The sequence below is a fragment of the Bufo gargarizans genome, chromosome 9 (assembly GCF_014858855.1).
Source record: "Bufo gargarizans isolate SCDJY-AF-19 chromosome 9, ASM1485885v1, whole genome shotgun sequence".
NCBI lineage: Eukaryota > Metazoa > Chordata > Amphibia > Anura > Bufonidae > Bufo > Bufo gargarizans.
Window position 1 is genome coordinate 45615014 of NC_058088.1, and position 27675 is coordinate 45642688.

The window sequence follows — 27675 nt, forward strand, 5'->3', positions numbered from 1 at the left end:
GCCTCTGTGCATACAAGTGGATGAAGTGAGAGATTTTTTTACATTTTTTTAACCCCTAAAAGGCCATATAAAACTAGCACAATCAATGTTCCCATTGATTTTCATGAAAACAGGCAAAAATAGAACATCATTTATTTATTTTTGGCCCCTGTTAACTGGGCCCCTGTTAACTGTGAATAGGCCCATAGACTGCAATGGTTCTGAAAACGGCGGTGTGTTGGCCGCCAAGAAAACAGTGTTGTGTGAAGCATGTAGTCTTATGGAAAAGTTTTAGAAATTGATACAAATATTTGTATAACAAACAATGTTACAATAATGTATAGTAATGTGATACAAATACAAATAATGTGATACAAAGTTTTTCCAATCCTTAAAGGGGATGTCCGAGTGTTTAGCACTAATTTCCTCTGGATGAAGCATCAATATCTCATTGGTGGGAGTCCGACTGTCGGATCCTTGTCGTTTGAAGAGACTGTGGTGCTCTGTGAATGCCATGGTCTCTTCCTAGGGTGCTGCCCTAGCACGGCTTCATGTGAGCATTCTGCTGCACTAGCACTACTACATGTGAGCTCCCTACTGCATTACCACTGCTACATGTGAGCTCACTCCTGCACTAGCACTACTACATGTGAGCTCTCTGCTGCACTACCACTGCTACATGTGAGCTCACTCCTGCACTAGCACTGCTTCATGTGAGCCTTCTTCTGCACTTCACTGCTATATGTGAGCTCTCTGCTGCACTAGCACTACTACATGTGAACTCTCTACTGCATTACCACTGCTACATGTGAGCTCACTCCTGCACTAGCACTGCTACATGTGAGCTCACTCCTGCACTAGCACTACTACATGTGAGCTCTCTGCTGCACTACCACTGCTACATGTGAGCTCACTTCTGCACTAGCACTACTACATGTGAGCTCTCTGCTGCACTAGCACTACTACATGTGAGCTCTCTGCTGCACTAGCACTACTACATGTGAGCTCTCTGCTGCACTAGCACTACTACATGTGAACTCTCTACTGCATTACCACTGCTACATGTGAGCTCACTCCTGCACTAGCACTGCTACATGTGAGCTCACTCCTGCACTAGCACTACTACATGTGAGCTCACTCCTGCACTAGCACTACTACATGTGAGCTCTCTGCTGCACTAGCACTACTACATGTGAGCTCACTCCTGCACTAGCACTACTACATGTGAGCTCACTCCTGCACTAGCACTACTACATGTCAGCTCACTCCTGCACTAGCACTACTACATGTCAGCTCACTCCTGCACTAGCACTACTACATGTCAGCTCACTCCTGCTCTAGCACTACTACATGTCAGCTCACTCCTGCACTAGCACTACTACATGTCAGCTCACTCCTGCACTAGCACTACTACATGTCAGCTCACTCCTGCACTAGCACTACTACATGTCAGCTCACTCCTGCTCTAGCACTACTACATGTGAGCTCTCTGCTATACTAGCACTACTACATGTGAGCTCTCTGCTGCACTAGCACTGCTACATGTGAGCTCTTTGCTGCACTAGCACTACTACATGTGAACTCCCTACTGCATTAGCACTGCTACATGTGAGCTCTCTGCTGCACTAGCACTGCTACATGTGAGCATTCTGCTGCACTAGCACTGCTTCATGTGAGCTCACTCCTGCACTAGCACTACTACATGTGATCTCTTTGCTGCACTAGCACTACTACATGTGAACTCCCTACTGCATTAGCACTGCTACATGTGAGCTCTCTGCTGCACTAGCACTGCTACATGTGAGCCTTCTGCTGCACTAGAACTGCTACATGTGAGCCTTCTGCTGCACTAGCACTGCTTCATGTGAGCTCTCTGCTGCACTAGCACTACTACATGTGAACTCTCTACTGCATTACCACTGCTACATGTGAGCTCTCTGCTGCACTAGCACTGCTACATGTGAGCTCTCTGCTGCACTAGCACTACTACATGTGAACTCTCTACTGCATTACCTCTGCTACATGTGAGCTCTCTGCTGCACTAGCACTGCTACATGTGAGCTCTCTGCTGCACTAGCACTACTACATGTGAGCTCTCTGCTGCATTACCACTGCTACATGTGAGCTCTCTGCTGCACTAGCACTGCTACATGTGAGCTATCGTCTGCGTCACTGTTGCTGCTTGTTTTGAGGACAGATGCAATGGTTTCTCATAAGTCTGAGCATCTGGCAGTTGCACAATGGCGATAACCCATCAAGATTACACAAGGGCACAGTGTTACTAAAGTCACTTCAAATGAAACTGCGCATGAACTCGTCAGTATAAAGAGCTGCATCTACTTCAAAGGGCCCGAGGAGAGGTGGCAGGAATCAGTGGGCAGAAGGGGCAGGATGCAGCAGCTTACTGATAGCAAGTTACAATGTTGCAAAGTTTTAACCCGTTTCTGTTTCTACATTTGCAGCAGACTTGTCATTTTAATAGTGAGTTCTTTACTGTAGACGTCTTCACCCCCAACTGTGACCCAACCTGAGGCCCCAAAGGAGGCTGAGAAATATATTCAAAAGCTGAGCAAAAGGGCCACCACTGAGCTATGCAGCAAGCTCCCCCTAGTGGTGGCTGCAGGCAGGCACCATTTTATCAAGTAACTATTGCTGTACCTCAGAGAGATGGGACGACCCTTTCATAGTCCATTTTCACTCAATTATATGATCTGATCGTCTCCTGTTCATTTTGTTGATATTTTTGAGTTTCTGATGTTTTCTTTCTATAGATCCCTGAAAATGAGACTCCATCTGACGCCCAAGGAGCAGAAGAAGGGAAACACAGCGGAGGCAAGTTCAGCAAGAAATGGCGAGCGGTTATATCTCGGACGATGAATAGGAAGTCAGGGAAGATAATGATGAAGGCGATGGCTGATGAAATGGTGAGAAGATAAGGGTATGGGGCAATGAGAACCCTCAGTTTTTATGATATAAAGATCCAAATCCCCCGCAGAGAGTTAAATGATAACATTATATCTACTAACAGCCACCACTAGAGGGAGCTAAGAAGCCTACAGCATACAATTATACATTGAGCGCCCTCTAGTGGTGGCTACAGGTAGGAAGATTTTATTATTTTAAGACCATCTGTCTCCTAAATCAACCCTATTAAACCTGGCATAATGCTTGGTAGGATTGATCCTGCTGATTATAAGCAGATATTTGCTATACCGATCGGTTGCTTCGTCCGGAACACAAGTTACTTTTAATCCATATGCAAACAGGACGTTAAGTGCACTGCTGAGGACGGACCTATGTCTCTCTGTGCACCCTTGCTTGCATTGCTCAGTACTAAGGAAATCCTGAAAACATGACCTGTAGGTGGCCCTGATGACCGGAGGTGAGGAACCCGGAGAGAGTGTGACACGTGAGCCCTTCTTTCCCCTTGTTCTAGTCATCGGTGGGGGTCTAAGACCATCATCAATCAAAACTTTTGATATGTCTCTGACATCAAAAGTTTTACAAAAATTCCGTGACCCTTTAAGATTCTTCAGCACATAACACCGAACCCCGACTCAGCTGAGGTTAGTACAGAGGGAATACAGAATAAACCATGTAGCGATATTTTCCAGCTTCATCTACATCTAATTGGTTTTACTTCTTTATGAGTTGTATACATGTTTATACATTTTACACATTTCTGTATCCATCCCTTTGCATCCTAGGGAGAACATGGAGAGCAAGGCTCTATGTCGCCAATTTCCCTGGATGGAAGCATGGATGGCAGCTTTCCAAGAAAATTCTCAGATCCCGAGGACAACCAGCACACAGCAGTCAGCCGACAGACCTCCAGCGGTGGGTCCATTACTGCCCCCTACAGTCTCATTCATTGTCAGTATTATCATGGAACATGCATTTCCCTCTTTACTCTTGGAGGAGCTTTATGTTCTGCTCAGTGTCGCCCCCTGATGATGCACTGTATATAAACTGAATAAATAGGAAAGATACCGCGCACTCCTTTCCCTAAACCAGTAAGACGCCCCTGCTGAAAGTAGATCGCAGACACTTAGAACCAATTGGAACATAAGTTACCTTACTAGCGGTTCTCATTCCGCGGCGTCTTCCTCTCTATGCAGTATGGAGATCAAGCTGGGCATGGGTCTGGTTTCTAAGATGCGGCCGGTGGCGCGGTACCGTGCATATAAGTTGGACCTCGAGATCTCAAGGAGTGAATAGTGACATCACAGTACAAACTACGGATAGTTGTCGAGAAATTTACTGGGTCAATTTTCTGTGGGATAGAGGTGGTGAGACCAAATAAAAGGGGAGGTGATTTTATTAAAAACATGTCCAGAATAGAAACAAAATGGATTTCTAACATGAATACATTGGCACCTGGGGGTTTAAATTCTGAAATAGAACTATTTGCATTTGAATAAGTGCAGTATAGGTATATATATATATATAGAGAGAGAGAGAATATGCCTGAACGTATTACAAGAGGGGAAGTGAAGGGTTAAAGTGTAGTCAGAGAAAGTGCATCTATACAAGGAATCCAGCAGCATTATCGTATTCCATTTCCATGACGAAGGACAGCGTACTGTCTGAAACGCGTTGGAGGGAAGTTCGGTGCTCGCAACTATCCGTAGTTTGTATAGTGACGTCACTATTCGCTCCTTGAGAGCGCGAGGTACAACTTATATGCACGGTATCGCGCCACCGGCCGCCTCTTAGAACCCAGACCCATGCCCAGCTTGATCCCCCATACTGCATAGAGAGGAAGATAGAACGTAACGAGAACTGCTAGTAAGGTAACTTATGTTACAATTGGTTATAAGTGTCTGCGATCTACTTTCAGCAGGGGCATCTTACTGGTTCATATTTATTCCGTTTTACTTACAGTGTGCATTAGTTTGTGCGTTCCTGCTGCGATACCGCAGCCAAGTGTAGAGAAGGTGGGTATAAGCGCCAGGGAGACACTATGGCATATTGGTGCACTGTATATAACCTATATATTCAGCCATTGTCTTTGCAGGCAAATCCAGAGTGCACTCTCACTCTCTGCTGTGATGCTGCCCCCTATGGACATGTACATGGATCTAAATCTGCAGAATCTGAATGCAGTTGGTCCATTTCTTGGTCCTGGTTCTGGTTCACAGTCTGTTTTTGTCTCCTGCCTTTGGTAGTCTTCTTCTTATGTCTCCTCTTGACATGGTTTGGATTTATCTATTGGTTTCAGTTCCTGTAATTGAGCCTGTCCCAACACTTCCAGTAAACTCTTGCACTTCTCCTGTATTTGGCCTCAATCATAACCTGAAGATCACTGGTAATGTCCATGTAGCTAAGACCGCTCTTCATTTTGGAGGTTAGAGGGGTGAAAACTATGGGTTATTTGGACTTCACTCCTCAGTCTAGCTTGCACCAATTCAATCCCTTATCCCAGTAATAACAGTAGAACCTTGATTACCATGAGAGGTGCTCCTGGGAGCACTGTCACAAATGGTTCCACCTTTAGAGTTTCATTAAGGGCTTACATTTTTCACCATTAATAGTCAATATATGATCTGGACATGCTAGCAAAACCTTTGACAGGCTGCAACGCACGTCACAACCACTGGGTGGCCGCATATAGACACATATAGCATAAACAACTCCCAACAGAGTATACCGAAATCATGTTTTCTTTTAAAACTCGTCATATTGTGCCGCTGATCTTAGGATATGATGAGGAAAGGTAAGGAGGGAGATGTCTGTACATGGTCCGGGCTGCCTGATCCTAAGCAGCGTTTCCATGATAGGCTGTGTGTACACCGGCCTTTATAGTTAGAGATATCCTCCACAGATGTAATCGTACATCACAATCCATCTCTAAGATCATTTATCAGGCCAAACTAATACAGGATGAAGTTGAGAGACCCTACTCAGTTTATTTCAACAAATTAACAAGAAGCTGAGGAACCCCCAAAACTGCACCTCAAATATAAAAAGTAGGCTGACCCAAGTGTCTGGTTTATAATAGGCCACTCATCTCTTCCATTGTATTTCCTTCCAGGCAGTGAGCTGTGCAGTCCTTCCTATATGTTCAGTAACAGAGACAGCGTCAACTTGGAGAACCTCGCCCCTCCATATACTGGTCCCTTCTGTGGAAAGGCAAAGGTCCACACCGACTTCACACCAAGTCCATATGAAAAAGACTCCCTCAAGCTCAGAGTAAGAATGCCGCCCCATACAATTCATGGAGAGAAACTGCCACTAGATATGATGTACAGCTTGAAATATACATTAGATTATAGTGTCACTTGCTAGTATCTAGATATTTCCTACAAATTCCAGCAAAGTGAACTACTGTACAGTACAGACCAAAAGTTTGGACACACCTTCTCATTCAAAGAGTTTTCTTTATTTTCATGACTATGAAAATTGTAGATTCACACCGAAGGCATCAAAACTATGAATTAACACATGTGGAATTATATACATAACAAAAAAGTGTGAAAGAACTGAAAATATGTCATATTCTAGGCTCTTCAAAGTAGCCACCTTTTTCTTTGATTACTGCTTTGCACACTCTTGGCATTCTCTTGATGAGCTTCAAGAGGTAGTCACCTGAAATGGTCTTCACTTCACAGGTGTGCCCTGTCAGGTTTAATAAGTGGGATTTCTTGCCTTATAAATGGGGTTGGGACCATCAGTTGCGTTGTGGAGAAGTCAGGTGGATACACAGCTGATAGTCCTACTGAATAGACTGTTAGAATTTGTATTATGGCAAGAAAAAAGCAGCTAAGTAAAGAAAAACGAGTGGCCATCATTACTTTAAGAAATGAAGGTCAGTCAGTCAGCCGGAAAATTGGGAAAACGTTGAAAGTGTCCTCAAGTGCAGTCACAAAAACCATCAAGCGCTACAAAGAAACTGTCTCACATGCGGACCGCCCCAGGAAAGGAAGACCAAGAGTCACCTCTGCCGCGGAGGATAAGTTCATCCGAGTCACCAGCCTCAGAAATCGCAGGTTAACAGCAGCTCAGATTACAGACCAGGTCAATGCCACACAGAGTTCTAGCAGCAGACACATCTCTAGAACAACTGTTAAGAGGAGACTGTGTGAATCAGGCCTTCATGGTAGAGTATCTGCTAGGAAACCACTGCTAAGGACAGGCAACAAGCAGAAGAGACTTGTTTGGGCTAAAGAACACAAGGAATGGACATTAGACCAGTGAAAATCTGTGCTTTTGGTCTGATGAGTCCAAATTTGAGATCTTTGGTTCCAACCACCGTGTCTTTGTGCGATGCAGAAAAGGTGAACGGATGGACTCTACATGCCTGGTTCCCACCGTGAAGCATGGAGGAGGAGGTGTGATGGTGTGGGGGTGCTTTGCTGGTGACACTGTTGGGGATTTATTCAAAATTGAAGGCATACTGAACCAGCATGGCTACCACAGCATCTTGCAGCGGCATGCTATTCCATGCGGTTTGCGTTTAGTTGGACCATCATTTATTTTTCAACAGGACAATGACACCAAACACACCTCCAGGCTGTGTAAGGGCTATTTGACCATGAAGGAGAGTGATAGGGTGCTGCGCCAGATGACCTGGCCTCCACAGTCACTGGACCTGAACCCAATCTAGATGGTTTGGGGTGAGCTGAACCGCAGAGTGAAGGCAAAAGGGCCAACAAGTGCTAAGCATCTCTGGGAACTCCTTCAAGACTGTTGGAAGACCATTTCAGGTGACTACCTCTTAAAGCTCATCAAGAGAATGCCAAGAGTGTGCAAAGCAGTAATCAAAGCAAAAGGTGGCTACTTTGAAGAACCTAGAATATGACATATTTTCAGTTGTTTCACACTTTTTTGTTATGTATATTCCACGTGTTAATTCATAGTTTTGATGCCTTCATAGTCATGAAAATAAAGAAAACTCTTTGAATGAGAAGGTGTGTCCAAACTTTTGGTCTGTACTGTATGTCTGAATGAGCTAGATTCTAATGACAAGTATGTTACTGCTGGAGACTAGATAAGCAGGACACACACATGCATGACAATAGCAAAAGGCACCAAGCCCAGATGATAAGCCAACACTAATGTGTCTTCTGTGGTCTTCAGGTGGGAGACATCATTGAAATCATTGAGAAGCCACCGGTTGGCACCTGGACAGGAATGCTTAAGAACAAGGTTGGATCGTTCAAGTTCATCTACGTTGATATTCTTCCAGAGGAGATTGAGAACCCAAGAAAAGTCCGGACACATGGACGGAGCAAAAAATTCCAGCCGAAGAGTTTACTGGAACTACTGGAACGGCTAAACTTGCAGGTCAGACATTTATTTCCTTCAGATTAAGGGACCCTTAACAGGAATTAAAATGGGGCCCCCATGCTGGCTACAACCCCACACTAACATATATGAAAAACAGGCACAAATATTGTTTTCTACACAAAATTAAAGGGATTGTCCAGAAGAAGCTTCATCCAGCCATATGTCTGCTGTTGCACATCAGTGACATTCACTTGAATGCTGAAAATCCAAAAACAGCCCATGGAAGGAGTGGGGCTGGATGAAGCTTAATATATTACTGGGCGACCACTTTAACACCAATGATAAAGGAGGAGGAGGATGAATAGATAAGCCAGGTCATTCTCATCTCATTATATTCCTATCAACAGGAACATATTGCAACTCTAATGCTCAATGGCTACGAGACTATCGAAGACTTTAAAGATCTGACGGAGAGTCATCTATTGGAACTGAATATAACTGACCCTCAGCACGTTGTGAAGCTCCTCACCGCGGCTGAAGTCTTGCTGGATTATGACAGTAAGGAAACTGTGCAACATGTAGGAAAGCTACGAGAGAGGTTGTGAAGGTTCAGAAAAATGGGATGGAAGAAAATGGTAGAAGAAAGACAGGACATAGGACTATTGAGAGTCTAGAGGAGGGATGGGATGAGGGGTCTATTATAGCAATTACCAAAAACACTCAATCAAGCTAGTGAAAGAGTGATGTGACACACAGAGATGTAGCTGTAATATCTAACATCATTAGAGGGGCCCAGATCCATGGTCAGGAGGGCCAGGGAGGGAGATTCAACCTGGACAGGAAGTGCAATGGTTAAGTTGCTATTTCTGCAGTGAAGCAGTGTGTAGAGAAGGGAATTGCGGAGAAGCAGTGTGAAGAGGAGCCGTGTGCGGAGAAGCAGTGTGCGGAGAAGCAGTGTATGGAGGAGCCGTGTGCGGAGGAGCAGTGTATAGAGAAGCAGTGTATAGAGAAGCAGTGTATAGAGAAGCGAATTGTGGAGAAGCAGTGTATAGAGAAGCAGTGTGCAGAAAAGCAATGTATAGAGAAGCAGTGTGCAGAGAAGCAGTGTATAGAGAAGCAGTGTATAGAGAAGCAGTGTGCAGAGAAGCAGTGCGCAGAGAAGCAGTGTGCAGAGAAGCAATGTATAGGGTAGCAGTGTATAGAGAAGCAGTGTATAGAGAAGCAGTGTGCAGAAAAGCAGTGTATAGAGAAGCAGTGTGCAGAGAAGCAGTGTGCAGAGAAGCAGTGTATATAGAAGCAATGTATAGGGTAGCAGTGTATAGAGAAGCAGTGTGCAGAGAAGTAGTGTGCAGAAAAGCAGTGTATAGAGAAGCAGTGTGCAGAGAAGCAGTGTGCAGAGAAGCCGTGTGCGGAGAAGCAGTATATAGAGAAGCAGTGTGCAGAGAAGTAGTGTGCAGAAAAGCAGTGTATAGAGAAGCAGTGTGCAGAGAAGCAGTGTATATAGAAGCAATGTATAGGGTAGCAGTGTATAGAGAAGCAGTGTGCAGAGAAGTAGTGTGCAGAAAAGCAGTGTATAGAGAAGCAGTGTGCAGAGAAGCCGTGTGCAGAGAAGCCGTGTGCGGAGAAGCAGTGTATAGAGAAGCAGTGTATAGAGAAGCCGTGTGCGGAGAAGCCGTGTGCGGAGAAGCAGTGTATAGAGAAGCCGTGTGCGGAGAAGCAGTGTATAGAGAAGCCGTGTGCGGAGAAGCAGTGTATAGAGAAGCAGTGTATAGAGAAGCAGTGTGCGGAGAAGCGGTGTATAAAGAATCAATGTATAAAGAAGCAATGTATAGGGAAGCAGTGTGCGAAGAAGCTGTGTATAAAGAATCAATGTATATAGAAGCAATGTATAGGGTAGCAGTGTGCAGAGAAGCAGTGTATAGAGAAGCAGTGTGCAGAGAAGCAGTGTGCGGAGAAGCAGTGTATATAGAAGCAATGTATAGGGTAGCAGTGTGCGGAGAAGCAGTGTATATAGAAGCAATGTATAGGGTAGCAGTGTGCAGAGAAGCAGTGTGCAGAGAAGCAGTGTATAGAGAAGCAGTGTGCAGAGAAGCAGTGTATAGAGAAGCAGTGTGCAGAGAAGCAGTGTATAGAGAAGCAGTGTGCAGAGAAGCAGTGTGCAGAGAAGCAGTGTATAGAGAAGCAGTGTGCAGAGAAGCAGTGTGCAGAGAAGCAGTGTGCAGAGAAGCAGTGTATAGAGAAGCAGTGTATAGAGAAGCAGTGTGCGGAGAAGCAGTGTGCAGAGAAGCAGTGTATAGAGAAGCAGTGTATAGAGAAGCAGTGTGCAGAGAAGCAGTGTGCAGAGAAGCAGTGTATAGAGAAGCAGTGTATAGAGAAGCAGTGTGCGGAGAAGCTGTGTATAAAGAATCAATGTATATAGAAGCAATGTATAGGGAAGCAGTGTATAGAGAGGCAGTGTGCGGAGAAGCTGTGTATAGGGAAGCAGTGTGCGGAGAAGCAATTCATAGAGAAGCTATTTGTATAGAAGTGGTGTTCAAGTAAGCAATCTGCAGTGAAGCTGTCAGCAGAGATGAAGGGTGAAGTTAGGCTATTTGCAGAGAAGCAGTGTGCAGCGCAGATGTCTGCAGAGATCAAGGGTGTAGTGGTGCTGTGTGCGGTGACGCAGTGTATAGAAAAGCTATTCTCCGAGAAGCGGTGTGCACTGAAGCTGTGTACAGTCATAGCCAAAGGTTTTGAGACCGACACAAATTTTGGTTTTCACACAGTTTGCTGTTCCAGTGTTTTTGTCAGACATTTCTATGGTATACTGAGGTATAATTAGAAGCATTGCACAAGTGTTTGTTCTTTTTTATTGACAAATACATCAAGGTTATGAAAATACTTAAAGTGTAACTGTATTTTTTTTGTAATGTGCAGGGGCAGTGATAATCCCATATTTGTAATCTACTTTAATTACTGAAATTGTACTTTTCTATTAGATAAACAGCTCTACAGCAGCCCATTTATTGCTTTACAAGTGCTCCCTATTTACTGATCTGTGGAGATGCGCTCCAGGCAGACGGCTGTTGTCCTCACTGCCTCTGTCCTACATAGCGCTAAAACTGGCCATCAGGGGCCAAGCTATAGGGGAAGCGGCTGCTTTGGGGCCTTGACCCAGAAGGGGCCCATCCAGGAGGAGGAGGAGGACTAAAGGATTTGGTCAGGGCCCCCTCAACACTATTACACAATGAAATGATATACAGTGACAGTATAGACCGTGTGGGAAATGGTTGGAACAGCTGCCGGCCCTGGTCTGAGAGAGCGATCTTTACTAGCCACAGGAATGGGGGCGGCGTGAAAGGAAGGGGTTGCAAAAAAATTACTGGGGGAGGGGGGCCCATTCAAAAAATTGCTGTGGGGCCGTCATTTCTAGCTACGCCACTGCTGGCCATGTATGTATAGATAGATAGAGGCAGCTGTATATAGTGTAGAACAGCTGTTACGTGTCAGCTGTTCCTTCTCAATAGCGAGCACTCAGCATTCATTTAGCTGTCCGCTGCTTACACAGAACAATTCTAGAGACAGCAGCCAGGCAGGGAAAATCTTATATATTATAGACAGTTTTATGGCGGTCATCTTGACTAATCATTTTATTTTTGCAGCCGGCAGTGATCATGAGGAGGTGGCCAAGACGTCATCCTTGAGTCTAAATTGTCACCTTCCCCGAGACTCCGGCTGTTACGAGGGACCCGAGAACCTGGAGAACAGTAGAGATGAGTCAGACATCAACAACACCGAGGAAAACGTTCAAACATTGTCCTTAGATGACTCTATTATCAAGAAACATTCAGAGAGTGAGCGGCCTGAAGAAGTAACCAGCTAAGATGGGGGCGATATCCGTGGGTTCACTGACCGCAAGAGTCAACGACTCGGATAAGTCCAGGAATGTTTTTGTAAAATGACTAAACATTCAGCTGTGACCGGACAAAGCTCTCAGATATGAAGACCAAATAGTTTTCAAAAATATGAGTCTACTTTTTATCTTGTTTTAAATGTTTTTGTATTAAGATCATTCTTGGCACTGCGGTTCTGCCGTCTGTATGAACTGCAAACACAAAGTAGAACCTTCGCAATAGGACAGTCTTTTATTGGGTTAGTCCTCTCCAAAAGTGGTGGGGCTGGTCTTCTAATAGAAGTTGTCTTTTGGAGATGTTTCAGTATATCTGCCATACAGGAGACTGCCTCTCCGTGCTACACAGACTTGTATTATGTCCCACACTAGAAAGAAGGACACATGAGAAGATTGATCAAGAATTTCACATTGAATAAATACAGGCAAGAGGGTGGAAAGTGCAGAGATATGGGGTTACTAAGACGTTCATGTATTACCTTTTTTTCAGAAGACAACAAGAGCAGCCAAAGTTTATGGGGTCAAGAGGAGATCAAGGGTGGGAAGGTCCAGATACAGTAGAAAGTTCTGCTCTTAACGTATCTCAAGAAAAGCAATAGTAATTAGCCAAAAAAATTAACTCAACAAAATATCCTCCAGAGATTAGTCACACAGGTGTCAGAAGTGGACCATAGTCTCCATCAACCAAAATTGGCTGAATTAGAGGAAAGTCATCCAGCGACTAGGAATGGGTTTACAGTTTGGGTCAACGTTCTTTCTCTTGATTGGTTATTAGGACAAAGATCTCAAAGCCAAAAGACGTTGACGAATCCTGTCTATTATGTAAACAGTGTGAACTAAGACCAGACAGTCTAAAGACCTCAAGATCTGTGAGATCTATCCAAGTGGCTGATGCCTGATGATAAATGTGGGGCTTCTTGCTAACTTGTCTAACTTTACACCAAATATTAGTTGGATTACTTTCTGCCAAAGGTTTGGCGCAGGTTGTCACAGTTTAAGCCCCTTCCCTGTAGGCCACACTTCTTGTTTAATAGGGCAAAAAGTGTCTAAAGCACAAAATAAATATAGTGCAGGGATGTACGAGCCAATATTTCATGATGTTGTCCTCATACTAAGGGCATAGGTGTAAAACCTGAAAAGCAAAAGGCAGACCACAGAGGGCTCCAGTGCAAATAAGGTACATGGGCCCTTTTCTCCCCACCAGGTCATCACAGACCCCTCATGTCTCTCTAATAATCCACTAGTAATAGCGCCATGAAATCCATTAGATGTAAACAGTATGAAGCAGTTTAAGGGTAAATGCACATGTTCAGGATTTATGTGCGGACAATCTGCAGATGTTCGCAGGGAAATCCGTGCGGTCAATCAAATTTAGTGCGGATTTACCTGTCCCCATTTTAAAATCCGCACTATAGTTTAAAATCTGTGCAGAAAAAAATCTGCATTGTGTGCATGAGAATTTTAATTTCTCATAGAATACAATGTACATGACCTACAGTGAGGATTTTCCACATGGAAATCTGTGCAGAAAATCCGCACGCAAACCTGATCGTGTGCATTTAGCCCCATTACCATCTGGTGCCTTGTGCAGGTGCCTCCTACGGTACGTCTACCCCGGCCTGACAGGACAAAAGACCTTCACCCTCTGTACAGAATATAGCTGTGAATACTTGACATTGCAATAGAAGAATTTCTGATGACGCTTAGACTTAGTTCCATTCTTATCAAACACATTTTCCGTCTTCTAGATACATTGTATTTCTACAAACAATAGAAAACCAATAACATTGTACATAGTTCGTAAACTGTTACTTTTTCTACTTTTACGTGAAAATAAAGGTGGTGGAGAACTGTTGCAAGATTCATTATGGGGACTATCGATATTTGAATATGATTGAAGGGGGATGGCGGTCAGATCACCTCCGAAGATCATGTATAGATTTATATTAGACATTATCTTCATCTTATGGGGGCCAATCACAGAGTAGCCTGCCCCACGGTGGGGATCATATTCACCTGGTCCCCACCACTGGGTTCCGGCTGCATCGCTCCACGACCACCCCTGCAGGTCCTGGGTATATTGAAATCAACATCCTCTTGATATTGATATGGAGCTGGAACCCAGTGGCGTGGACCAGGTAAGTATGATCCCCATCAAGGGTCCGGCTACTCTGTGAGGTCTGTTAAAGAAAGTTTGAAGATAAACAACCCCTTAAAAGCTGTCTTCTAGCTTCTTAGATCTGAGGTCACTTTTCTTTGAACCCCTTGCTGGTTCAATGTCTGTTCTCAGCATCTTCAGGTGACCTTCTAATTGAGGATAGAAGCTTCACAGCCACCACTGTGCAGTAATTCGATGTAGAGAGTGCTTCACCTCCCATAAAACGGTGGACTAAGCTATGAGGCATCATAGGACCTCAGCTGGAGGTGTGTGTGTCAGCAGGGTGCCGACAGGTTCCATACAGCGGAGAGGAAAGATCAACACTTTTATAATCCATTTTGATACATTTTTGATACAGTGGCACAAATTGGGAACGATGCAAATGTACTAAGCGAGGAGCTCACGCCTTCTCCGATTTCCACACTTGGGGAGTATGATAAGAAAAGCCAATAGAAACGCCATCCTCCTGGCAGAATTTGCTGGCACGCAGCGCCCCCTACCGAGCTCATTGTCAGGACGAGGACATGTCAGTGGCAGGAAACGTCTCCGTTCTGAGAAATAAAAATAACAGAGAAACAAAGAGAAGAAAAGAGGAATTATATTACCTCTTACAGGACATAGAGCATGCCACAGCTCTGCTTCATAGACCCGATGTCCTAATGGACTCCACCCAAAGTACAAAATGGGAGGAGGGGGTTATTATTAGAACCCTAAAGACACAACCAAATGGGCAGAAACCGCACCAAATCTATCACAATGGTGCACGCTGCATTATAAACTTCACATAAAAATGTGCCATTTGTTCGCGCGTGCTTTGTAGGTTTCTTTTTTGTTGCAAAAACCTTCACAGTCAGTGAAGTGAAGAAATGCAGCTCCAGCTGGGGATGTTTTTCTTCACTTTTTGTATTTTTGGGTACATTTTTTAAGTCCACTGCATTTTTTTCATCGTGCACCATGCTCCGGCTACTGCCATGAAAAAGTGTGTATAAAGGAACCCCAAGAGGTTTCAAAAACACTTTTTGTAAAATCACCTTAAACACATAATTTGGTACAACATTTACATTTTGGGTGCCAGGAACATTTTTGTTAACTCAATTTTTTTAATTTCCTTGGATACAGACAACCGCTCTGGAAATGTGCCACCGAGGGGTGTAGAGGAGCTGGGGAGGAGCCCTGGCACTTTTTTTCAGCAGCCAAAACTCTCTAAAAATGCGTCCCCTGGGCCCTGAAATGTTATAGTATATTGGTGTCCACCCTATTAGTGCCAGGGGTCCCTATATTTCCATATAGTCATCCATCCATGAATGTGACACAGAAGGTGTACATTAATTCTCAGGGTCAGTATCTATTTTTGGAATTCACCTTTCTGCATTTATATCGAATGAGAATCTTGTGGGTCAAACCAAATTGTTTAAATCAGGTCACTTTTCTGACTTTACCAAATGCCACGTGGTTGTTTTGTTCATGACTCTTCCATGTACGTTCCCAGGTCCTTTATTTTCATTAGCATTGCCCTCGAATATGATGCTAACAGGATAGCTCCACCTCCGCTGCTAGACCCACCTCCGCTGAGCACATCTGCCACCAAGTCATGGTTTAGGCAACTTTTGTAACCAATTATCATAAACATTTTTTCCCAAAAAAAACAACCCTGCAGAATGACGGAGCAGCAGACACGTGGTTTATGGCTATTTTCTTTATTTAGTCAATAAAATCGCTTTTTGCCGATATCGTACGATCGTCTCAACAGCTTCAGGATTTCGGCCAGTAGTAGCAGTTTTTGCAACGGGTGAATAATACATGAATGCACAGAACTGATAGTCTTACAAAGCCCTTTATGCTTTCAGGTCATGACATATTGAGTGGACAGGGATGGTACATTGGGAAGCATAATCAATGATAAGTCTCCTCGCACCCCTCCCCCGAGGATGCAGGGGAGAAACCTGAACAGAATTGCCCCATAAATGTTCAAGATCAACTCATGGAACTTAATACCTGAGAGAAGGAACAAAATCAGCGTTTCCCACCAGCAGGAATCCAAATCTCGAGGGACCAATGAGTCCTACACGCTATGTAGGCCATGAGGAGGATTGGAGATTTTTGGTGCGTTATTTGATAGATTATAACCAGCATTAAGTGCATACAACAGGCAGGATAAATGGGGATACAAGGAAGATATCCGCTGAAGTCAGGAGTGGCGGTGGTCGACCGGCTTTGACCCTACTTGGTAGGATATGTAAACTACAAAGAATCCTTAGGTGAAGTCACCCATAGATACAAAGTTATAGCAGTCTTAATAAGAGTGCTGCATGTCAGTCTCTGAGCACTATTCAGATGTATTCTGCTTCAGAGCTGCATTCACAATTCTGCAGCTATAAGAGCCAATTTCACCCCAGAAATTCCTGCGTGTTCAATGTCTCTTGAGAGCTTGGCTTAGTGAGTCTGGGTAGTGTGATAAAGTAATCACCCCCTGTGTATAAAAGCCATGCCTACCTGCGTTCTCAATATCAAAAGGAAGGATTATGTTTAAAGGGGTAGATCAGGATTAGAAACGTGGCTCCTTCCACAAACAGTGCCACGCCTGGCTGTGGGTTGTTTGCGGTACTGCAGTTTAGCTTTATCAAAGTGTATGGGGCTGAGCAGCAATACCACATATTAACTGTAGACAGATGTGGAGTTGTTTTTGGTAAAAAAAACAAAAACAGCATTAAATCCAATCCTGGACAATCCCTTTAAGTCCTACATGCTTGGCTCTTCTTCCCCCCCTCAGCCAAAAGCTGTCATATTGGATGTCTGGCCAGTCCTACAAAAATTGGCTGGCTTGACTGTCACCTCAAGGTGTCTGACAACAAGATTTCTGTTTTTTTCCACCACATCCAGCAGAATTGTGAATTCAGCTCTAGAGTATAATACTTGCTGGACAAAAAGACTCACTTTTTATATGGATGATATCGAACGGTGCACTAGTGCTCCTACGGGAATGTCATTTTCACTTGTAATTAACACTTACTGTTGTCTGAGACCCTTCGGGTATGTTCACGCTGAGTTTTCAAGCTGATTTCAATGCATAGAATATCCCATATGGGCCACATAGTTGATAAAAGCATCATACAATATGCCAGTGTCTAAAGCTGGCCATACACTTTAGATCGCTGTCAACTATTACTCCCAAACCCCCCCCCCCCCTCCCCATACACATGCACACTCGGCCAAGTATATGGGTGTTCTGAGGGAGGAGAAGCGAGTAAATCTCTGCCAAAACAGCTGCTTATCTGCCTTGGGAATAAAAAGGAGCGAGCAATACCCCAATCCTTTTTTCTCCGAATAGACGGTGTCTTGATTTTTTTTTCCATGACCACCCATACATAGGAGTCGGCCGGTCCTGCCAAAATTAGCCGGTTCGGCTGAAATTCAGTTAATGTGTATGGCAGCTTTATGGCTAGTTACACCATGAATCCTGCCTCTGAATTGGGGACTTCCGTGGCTAATTCTGCAATGGTCACTTAGTCAACGGCTGTGTAATGGACCACCTACAAATTTATGGAAAGTTCCTTCAAAGCAGAGACATCAGAAACGTGAACAAATGTTTGGACAAAACAGTTCCCAAGGAAGAAAGGAATGCAAATGAAATTATGAATGGATCATCTGGAGCCGGGATGGGATGGTGGTGGTCAGTGCCATGTTGTAGAAGCCAGTCATTCACTTTGCAGAAGAACATTTGGAAGGGGGGGGGGGGGTGACCACCGCCTTGGGTGCTGAGTGCTGGGCACCAACAAGCCACTTTGTCTGGGGTATCTAGCCACAGGGCTAGGGCAGCTACAGCTCTCCGTTTGCTATATGTCCATGGTCCTGAACGTTCCTCCTGGCGGCAAAATCTAATATCCGTGAAGATTACAGGGAGAACATTCAACCCTCCCGAAATGAAAAACATAGCATTTTATTTCTGAGTGAAGGGAAATCAACAGGCAGGCATCACAAATCTTAAATACTCTTCAGGTGTCCGGAAATCTATTCTACCGGGAGTTCAAAAAAAAATAAAAAAATTAAATAGGAAATAAAACAAAAAATAAATCACTGTATAAACAAATAAATTATTAAAAAAATTATTCCATTATTTTAACACTCTGTAAAGTCCTAAAACAGGAGTCAAAGAGCAGCAGCAGGAAATTCTTTGCACTTCAGAAGACGTCCCAAATGCCCTCAATTACTAAAATTAAAAAAACAAAACAAACAGACAGACATTGGGGGGGGGGGGGGGCACCTACTGAACCCCTGAAGTATCATTAGGTTAACTGCAAGACCACAAAATCTGAATGAGCTCGCAAATGGATAAGAATGACCTCACACCACATGAACAACATCTACGTCATGACGGGTAAATGGAGCGGAAGATGCGGGTGGTGCGCTAGGACTACAACTTTGGGGAGTCAAAGACGGGTCGTCCGTTTTAGGGTTTTTGAACTTCAATGGAAAGAGTCCATGTTGTCAGAACTGACTTATTCACAATTGTTCGTGGCCTCCGGGACAGACACATTATCGGCTTTACCAGAAGCTTCGTCCTTCCAGTCCTAGGCTTGGCAAATAAAATAAAAAGCAATGCATATTTTTAGGTAAGGTGCCAGTCGTGTGACACCCAGTTGCCCCTATGGAAGGACCCCATATTGTCCTGCTTTGTCCACATAGAGATTGTCCTCCGTTTGTCAAGGGGATGCATAATACGGTTGTAGGTACAAGACTGAAGAACCAGCTCCATAGTGGAGACACGACCTGTGCCGCGGCCTGGCGAGGCGGCTTCCAGGCACCTAGCGCTCACAGGTAATGTCATTGGCATGTTTCACTAGCACCTGAAGTCTTTTATATTATTTGCTTTTGTCTTCATTGAGCACTTTCTTCCAGACGGATAAAGATGAATTTCCATCTCACAAGACGTCACCTTCATAATTAACACAAGCAAATACTAAAGAAAAATGGCGTAGAGGGCCAGCTGTCACGCCGTCATGTTCCATGGATTTGTCTCATTTTCTTCTTTTCACAGAGAAATCTTCAATTCATCTTCTTCTCTGTCTTCTACTTTCCATCTGACTCTTTGGGGACCTGAACGGCCATTTCTAGAGCATTGGGATCTGTTTGGACGTCTGAGGGCGAAGGCTTAGCTGGAGGTTCATTAGGCATCAAAGGAACAGAAGCCACCTGAGAAAAGAAGAGCAAAGACATCAGTGCATGGCCCTGTATACAGGAGATGCCCAGGTTATACCAGCATGCTCCATATCACCATATACAAGAAGATGTATAACTTATACCAGCTGTACATATATAATTATATACAGGAGATGCCCAGGTTATACCAGCTGTACATATATAGTTATATACAGGAGATGCCCAGGTTATACCAGCTGTACATATATAAATTATATACAGGAGATGCCCAGGTTATACCAGCATGGTCCATATCACTATATACAGGAGATGCCCAGGTTATAGCAGCTGTACATGTATAATTATATACAGGAGATGCCCAGGTTATACCAGCTGTACATGTATAATTATATACAGGAGATGCCCAGGTTATACCAGCATGCTCCATATCACTGTATACAGAAAGCTGTGTAACCACATACACTCAGGTTATACTGCCATTGACCGTACAATTTCTGTAATTGGTGGACATTATGACATTATATGGACCTTCCTGACCCTTTATGCCCGGTGAGCTCTGGGTTGTTTAGTATTACAATGGTGAATACAGTTTCCAGGTTTCTTTAAGGATTCTTACTAACACTTACAGAATCTCGCTGTGTGCTGCCGTTTTCTTGTCCAGACTGTCCCGGAAGACTCGGCGGCTCCTGGAGGATTCCTCGTCTATCCAGCACGCTGCGGGCGGAGAGAACGGCTTGGATTAGTGCGCGCAGAGAAATGTATTTATAGTTTCAGGAAATGTTACAGAAAGAAGATCTGAATGTTGTCCATCTGCTTGGAACTATAGGCGACAACAAAAGGGGCGAGCTCGGCGGGACAAACTGTCTACATGCATCGAATAGTCTTCAGGAGAAACATATAAAAGGTGACGTGACGCTTCCTTACATCAAAGACTACAATGCTCCGCACATGTGTGCGTCAAATGGAAATTAAAAACGTATAAGACACGTTAAAGGGAAATAATACGAAGGTCTTTTCATTCCAGTGGAAAGCGACTCTACAGCTTTTCTATTAGGAACAGGGATGGTGTTTGGGGAGGGGTCCCACCAGTTACACCAGTAAGACATGTCCCATTTACATGCTCATCTATCATACGTCAGGCAACACCTACACATTCCAGAGTCCCAATCAGATACTGTTTATTTGCACACGGTGTACAGATCTGAAGCGACATATGAGCCAAACTCAACGGAAATCCAACAATCCAATAAGTCAGTACAAATAATGTAGCGCATCTATAAAGAAAGTCCTGCACCTTGGCCCCAGACCACAAGAATACATGCAGGGCACACACCGACTATGGGGCTCCACATGGGTGTAGGTCCTGCCTTGTATTAGAAGAGAACAGAGGGGAGAGCAGCGCTCATGGGTAGGGCGCTTTGTCAAGGGGTAAGCTTGCAGGGTTACAGAGGCTCACCTTAGTGTTGCGCTGGGAATTCAACACCCAACTTTGCACTTTGTAAAATATCAGTACTGCCAGGCTACTCTCCCTCCGACACAGATGTACACAGTCAGGAAGAGCGGTAGGAAAAACGGGATCGTCCATCGCCGATCCCATTCCTCCTATCACTGTTCCTTCCTTGTACTGGGATAGGCAGAAGGCCATCCTTCATATAAGATAGGGCCTTTCATAGTATTCAGTATATTGGGCAGACTAGATGGGCCAAATGGTTCTTATCTGCCGACACATTCATGTTTCTATGTTACTGCTTCTGATTTTAGCAACTTTGTCTTATTCCTAGCCTCCACTAGAGGGAGCCTCCGCATACAGATTTGCAGTTTGCACCAATTTAATACTATTTGTACAAAACTATGTGTATACCCCAAGTGGCGGCTACAGACATCCGGAATTAATCAGCACAGAATTTTGGGGCCCCATTTTGAGTTGTGCTTCTGAGCCCTATGATTTCTGTATAAACCTCTGGTCAAACACATTCTATGATATCTTATAAACGGCAATAAAATTGATATTGCATCATGATGTGGATTCTGCAGTATACTGTATATACTGTACAATACCTTGGCTGAACAGGACTGCATAACACTTCACAGCAATTTTTCATCAGGTTACCGTGGCTGTATGGGTTTTGTACACGGTTTTTACCAGTCCAGGATCCTTTAATCTATAGGAAGAAAAAATGATATTGAATAAATATATTGATTTTAAAATAGGGATGAAAAATAGATAGAGAGATAGAGACAGAAGATCTAGATACAGAGATAGATAGATTTTATTTTTATTTTTGTCCACAGACAAAAATATTGTCTATTTTTAGGCTAGGCCATCAATACCAGATTAGTTGGGGTTAAAGTCCTGTCACCCCCAGATTACTAAAGGGGCCATGATACTCCTGCTAGCTTTGCCTCCCTTTCGTGGCGCCACACATTTGGAAATGGTTGCTCCTGGTATTACAGCGCAGTCAAATTCCCCTGAACCCTGAATAGGACTAAGATGCAGTGGGCTGCAATACCAGACAAATCTACACTGGTATGGACTGCGAAGCCCCTGGATGCCGAGATCGCAGGAGCGCAAAAGACCCATAAAAGTCATCAATATTATCAAGAACATATAAAAGATAAATATACAATTGATTAACCAGATTCTCAGTCATATTTCCATTTTAGAGGGAAGATCTGCTCATCTTACAGATAACATTATTATGTCTCAGTGAGACGGGACATCTATGGAACCAGGGGCCACGGCTCCTGATAAAGCGTGCAAACCAAAGGCTGTAATTTCCCCCAAAACACCAACATTCTCCTGACTTTGCACTTTGTAGAAAGAATCACCGACTGCAATAAAAAATGCTAATAAAATCAGTGCTACTCCACCAGATTCCTGGTTCTCAAAATCTCCATCCGGCCTCATAAGAGTTTGAGCTTTCACCGAGCAGCGGGACAGGTAATCCCAGGAATAGCTGATGATGAAGAGGAGGGTCTGTAACTAAGTTATTTTCCTCAATATGTCAAATAAGTGGAGTTCCCCTTTAATTTAAAGAGAGTGTGTCACCCTTTAAGCTCATCATGTGTTCTGTGGCCTGGGAGATGGAGAACAGCTGGGACAGGACATGGAGTGCAGCTGGTTACATATTGTTACAGGTTTGTCAATGGCAACAATGTTCTGTATGTAAATAAGTGAAAACAAATGTAACCAGTGAGGAGGAAGAGGAAGAAACAGACTCTCTGTATATTTACATCTTCATTGGTTGTCTGGTTCAGAGACACCAGGAACGTGTGGAATCCAGTTAATCCCACCACAGACCAGAGCGTGAAGAAGCAGATGAGGACTTCCAGCACAGTGAATGAAGAGTTAAGGAGCAGAGAACTTCTAGACACAAATAGAACCTGGATCCTGAATTTTTACTAAAGGGCATGGAAACATTTTAGTTAAAGGGCATCTGTCAGCAGTTTTGTCCCTATGACCCTGGCTGACCTGCTACATGTGCAGTTGGCAGCTGAAGGCATCTGCGTTGGTCTCATGTTCTTATGTGTCCGTATTGCTGAGAAAAATGAAGTTTTAAGATATGCAACGAGATTCATTACTCCTCGAGGCTCTGCTCTCTCTGCACTTTGAATGACAGGGCCAGAGGGGGGCGATGACATGTAGCAGGTCAACCAGTGTCATAGGTACAAATCCGCTGACAGATGCCTGTTAACTAAAATGTTTCCATTCACTGACAGCAAGCTAGAGCAGTTACAAAAGATGTTTTCTATTAGAAATTCTATTAGAAAGTCGCAAAAACGTTTCTTTATACAAAGGTCAGGCTGGACTGTCGGCCAATGTGTAGACGCAGGTCCCAGCACAAGAAATGATGGAGCAAACGCTGTGACTAACATATAGCAGGGGTGGCCAACCTGAGGCTCTCCAGATGTTGCAAAACTACAACTCCCAGCTGCCTACAGCCATCAGTCTACAGCAGGGCATGGTGGGAGTTGTAGTTTTACAACCGCTGGAGGGACGCAGGTTGAGCATGTCTGACAAATAGCAAAGGGACCTTTCTGACTGACGGGGACCGTCTAAACTGGAGCACCCCTTTAAGTTCTCAGTAATGGAGCTAAGGGTTCCTTTCCAGATTACAGCTGATCCCCAAGCAGTGCGACACCCGGCGAATAATTCATAATTTCTAATGAAAAGCAATCAATTCCTGTAACACATCGCCAGGATTTTCTGGAAGCCTAGAAACCCCCTTTAAGTAGGAGGAAATGCTAAAGAGGAATCAAATGTAAACTCCCTCTGCGCTGCGCGGGGTGCAGCCAACTGATAACTACAGCCCCCATCATTTATCACTCATCAAGATTATTCCACCACCATTGTGCAAACTTAATGTCTCCACATGAGGAAATAAGTTGAGCAAGAGTTCCAAGAAATGTAGAACTTTTCTGCACGTTGCCTATAAATCTGCAAACCTGCACTGCCCTGCTGAAATACTCTGTGCTGCTGGATGTCAGTGTGTATTGTAACGGCAGATCCAATAAGCCATTATAACAAACGGTAACTAGATGTCAGTGGTTTAGAAGAAAGTATCCAGCAGGGGGCGCTCTGTACATCAGCCTCCCCACGTGAGAATATTGCTGTGCAGGTTTGTGGCCCCGTCACTGGGGGGAGGAGGGGAAGAGGGGGGCCCTAAAATAAACTCGATCACAACATCTGGTAAGACGTGCGATCAGGAACCGTTACTGCAGCTCTTTATAAAATATAGATGACAGAAAGGATATGTTCCCGGACTTTCCTTCAGCGTGTTCAGGAAGCCAATTTTTAAAGAATCTAAGACAAAAAAAGCAAAAAACAAAATTTGGAAAAAATTCAAAACTTGACCCAAAAATAACATCAGTTCTAGACAGTGTACTGCTAATCCTGTCCTGTGTGATACTGTCTGCTGAGCTGTGTATCTAATCCTATCCTGTGTGATACAGTCTGCTGAGCTGTGTATCTAATCCCATCCTGTGTGATACTGTCTGCTGAGCCGTGTATCTAATCCCATCCTGTGTGATACTGTCTGCTGAGCTGTGTATCTAATCCCGTCCTGTGTGTGATACTGTCTGCTGAGCTGTGTATCTAATCCCATCCTGTGTGTGATACTGTCTGCTGAGCTGTGTATCTAATCCCATCCTGTGTGTGATACTGTCTGCTGAGCTGTGTATCTAATCCCATCCTGTGTGTGATACTGCCTGCTGAGCTGTGTATCTAATCCTATCCTGTGTGATACTGCCTGCTGAGCTGTGTATCTAATCCTATCCTGTGTGATACTGCCTGCTGAGCTGTGTATCTAATCCTATCCTGTGTGATACTGTCTGCTGAGCTGTGTATCTAATCCTATCCTGTGTGATACTGTCTGCTGAGCTGTGTATCTAATCCCATCCTGTGTGATACGTCTGCTGAGCTGTGTATCTAATCCCATCCTGTGTGATACTGTCTGCTGAGCTGTGTATCTACTCCCATCCTGTGTGATACTGTCTGCTGAGCTGTGTATCTAATCCCAGTCCTGTGTGATACTGTCTGCTGAGCTGTGTATCTAATCCCGTCCTGTGTGATACTGTCTGCTGAGCTGTGTATCTAATCCTTCCTGTGTGATACTGTCTGCTGAGCTGTGTATCTAATCCATCCTGTGTGTACTGTCTGCTGAGCTGTGTATCTAATCCTATCCTGTGTGATACTGTCTGCTGAGCTGTGTATCTAATCCTATCCTGTGGTGATACTGTCTGCTGAGCTGTGTATCTAATCCCTATCCTGTGTGATACTGTCTGCTGAGCTGTGTATCTAATCCCATCCTGTGTGATACTGTCTGCTGAGCTGTGTATCTAATCCCTATCCTGTGTGTGATACTGTCTGCTGAGCTGTGTATCTAATCCTATCATGTGTGATACTGTCTGCTGAGCTGTGTATCTAATCCCATCCTGTGTGTGATACTGTCTGCTGAGCTGTGTATCTAATCCCTATCCTGTGTGTGATACTGTCTGCTGAGCTGTGTATCTAATCCCTATCCTGTGTGTGATACTGTCTGCTGAGCTGTGTATCTAATCCATCCTGTGTGTGATACTGTCTGCTGAGCTGTGTATCTAATCCTATCCTGTGTGATACTGTCTGCTGAGCTGTGTATCTAATCCTATCCTGTGTGATACTGTCTGCTGAGCTGTGTATCTAATCCTATCCTGTGTGATACTGTCTGCTGAGCTGTGTATCTAATCCTATCCTGTGTGATACTGTCTGCTGAGCTGTGTATCTAATCCTATCCTGTGTGATACTGTCTGCTGAGCTGTGTATCTAATCCTATCCTGTGTGATACTGTCTGCTGAGCTGTGTATCTAATCCTATCCTGTGTGATACTGTCTGCTGAGCTGTGTATCTAATCCTATCCTGTGTGATACTGTCTGCTGAGCTGTGTATCTAATCCTATAATGTGTGGATACTGTCTGCTGAGCTGTGTATCTAATCCTATAATGTGTGATACTGTCTGCTGAGCTGTGTATCTAATCCTATCCTGTGTGATACTGTCTGCTGAGCTGTGTATCTAATCCTATCCTGTGTGATACTGTCTGCTGAGCTGTGTATCTAATCCTATAATGTGTGATACTGTCTGCTGAGCTGTGTATCTAATCCTTCCTGTGTGATACTGTCTGCTGAGCTATGTATCTAATCCTATCCTGTGTGATACTGTCTGCTGAGCTGTGTATCTAATCCTATCCTGTGTGATACTGTCTGCTGAGCTGTGTATCTAATCCTATCCTGTGTGATACTGTCTGCTGAGCTGTGTATCTAATCCTATCCTGTGTGATACTGCTGCTGAGCTGTGTATCTAATCCTATCCTGTGTGTACTGTCTGCTGAGCTGTGTATCTAATCCTAATCCTGTGTGATACTGTCTGCTGAGCTGTGTATCTAATCCTATCCTGTGTGATACTGTCTGCTGAGCTGTGTATCTAATCCTATCCTGTGTGATACTGTCTGCTGAGCTGTGTATCTAATCCTATCCTGTGTGATACTGTCTGCTGAGCTGTGTATCTAATCCTATCCTGTGTGATCCTGTCTGCTGAGCTGTGTATCTAATCTATCCTGTGTGATACTGTCTGCTGAGCTGTGTATCTATCTATCCTGTGTGATACTGTCTGCTGAGCTGTGTATCTAATCCTATCCTGTGTGATACTGTCTGCTGAGCTGTGTATCTAATCCTATCCTGTGTGATACTGTCTGCTGAGCTGTGTATCTAATCCTATCCTGTGTGATACAGTCTGCTGACTGTGTACAATCCGATCCGGTTGTGATACTGTCTGCTGAGCTTGTAGCTAATCCTATCCTGTGTGATACTGTCTGCTGAGCTGTGTATCTAATCCTATCCTGTGTGATACTGTCCTGCTGAGCTGGGGATCTAATCCTATCCTGTGTGATACTGCCTGCTGAGCTGTGTATCGAATCTTATCCTGTGTGATACTGCTGCTGAGGCTGTGTAGCTAAGCCGATCATTGTGATACGGCTGCTGAGCGTTGTGTAGCTAATCCTATCCTGTGTGATACTGTCTGCTGAGGTGTGGGATCTAATCCTGTCCTGTGTGATACTGTCGGCTGAGCTGTGTATCTAATCCTATCCTGGTGTGATAACTGTCTGTTCAGATGTGGTATCTAATCCTATCCTGTGTGATAACTGTCTGCTGAGCTGTGTATCTAATCCTATCCTGTGTGATACTGTCTGCTGAGCATGTGTATCTAATCCTATCCTGTGTGATACTGTCTGCTGGCTGTGTATCTAATCCTATCCTGTGTGATACTGTCTGCTGTGGCTGTGTATCTAATCCTCTCCTGTGTGATACAGTCTGCTGAGCTGTGTATCTAATCCTATCCTGTGTGATACTGTCTGCTGTATCTAATCCTATCCTGTGTGATACTGTCTGCTGTATCTAATCCTATCCTGTGTGATACTGTCTGCGGAGCTGTGTATCTAATCCCGTCCGGGGGGTGATACAGCCAGACTCACTCAGCGTGACGTAGACGATGTTGAAGGTGAAGATGTAGATGGTCAGCAGGGACAGCGACAGGATGAAGAGGAAGAAGTAGCGGTAGTTCCTCTTCCCGACGCAGTTCCCCACCCACGGGCAGTGGTGGTCGAATCGCTCTGGAAAAGGAGCAGAACCTGTTAGCGGGGACCTCGCCGCCGGGCGACTGGGCCATCAGGGAGACAACGGACCACGGCTGGTGACAAAACACTGGAGGCTACCAACATAATACATCTCAAT

The 27675-nt window shown here is 44.3% G+C and overlaps 2 protein-coding genes across 3 annotated transcripts in view; one reads left to right on the forward strand and one right to left on the reverse strand.

Moving 5' to 3' along the window:
* Nucleotides 1-13958, forward strand: part of SASH3 (SAM and SH3 domain containing 3) — a 38341-nt gene extending 24383 nt beyond the window's left edge. Inside the window, exons 3-8 of the mRNA XM_044268495.1 lie at nt 2751-2903; nt 3687-3816; nt 6014-6171; nt 8059-8265; nt 8616-8766; nt 11850-13958. Coding sequence (XP_044124430.1) covers nt 2751-2903; nt 3687-3816; nt 6014-6171; nt 8059-8265; nt 8616-8766; nt 11850-12070 — 1020 coding nt within the window. The 3' untranslated portion in view covers nt 12071-13958. The remainder of the gene's footprint in view (nt 1-2750; nt 2904-3686; nt 3817-6013; nt 6172-8058; nt 8266-8615; nt 8767-11849) is intronic.
* A 4210-nt stretch (nt 13959-18168) lies between these two features.
* ZDHHC9 (zinc finger DHHC-type palmitoyltransferase 9) overlaps nt 18169-27675 on the reverse strand; it is a 42219-nt gene continuing 32712 nt past the window's right edge. For both annotated transcript variants that reach the window (XM_044268278.1, XM_044268279.1), the window contains exons 5-10: nt 27417-27554; nt 24168-24216; nt 22647-22749; nt 21471-21574; nt 20039-20126; nt 18169-19445 (exon numbers count right to left, since the gene is read on the reverse strand). In XM_044268278.1, coding sequence (XP_044124213.1) covers nt 19323-19445; nt 20039-20126; nt 21471-21574; nt 22647-22749; nt 24168-24216; nt 27417-27554 — 605 coding nt within the window. In that variant the 3' untranslated portion in view covers nt 18169-19322. The remainder of the gene's footprint in view (nt 19446-20038; nt 20127-21470; nt 21575-22646; nt 22750-24167; nt 24217-27416; nt 27555-27675) is intronic.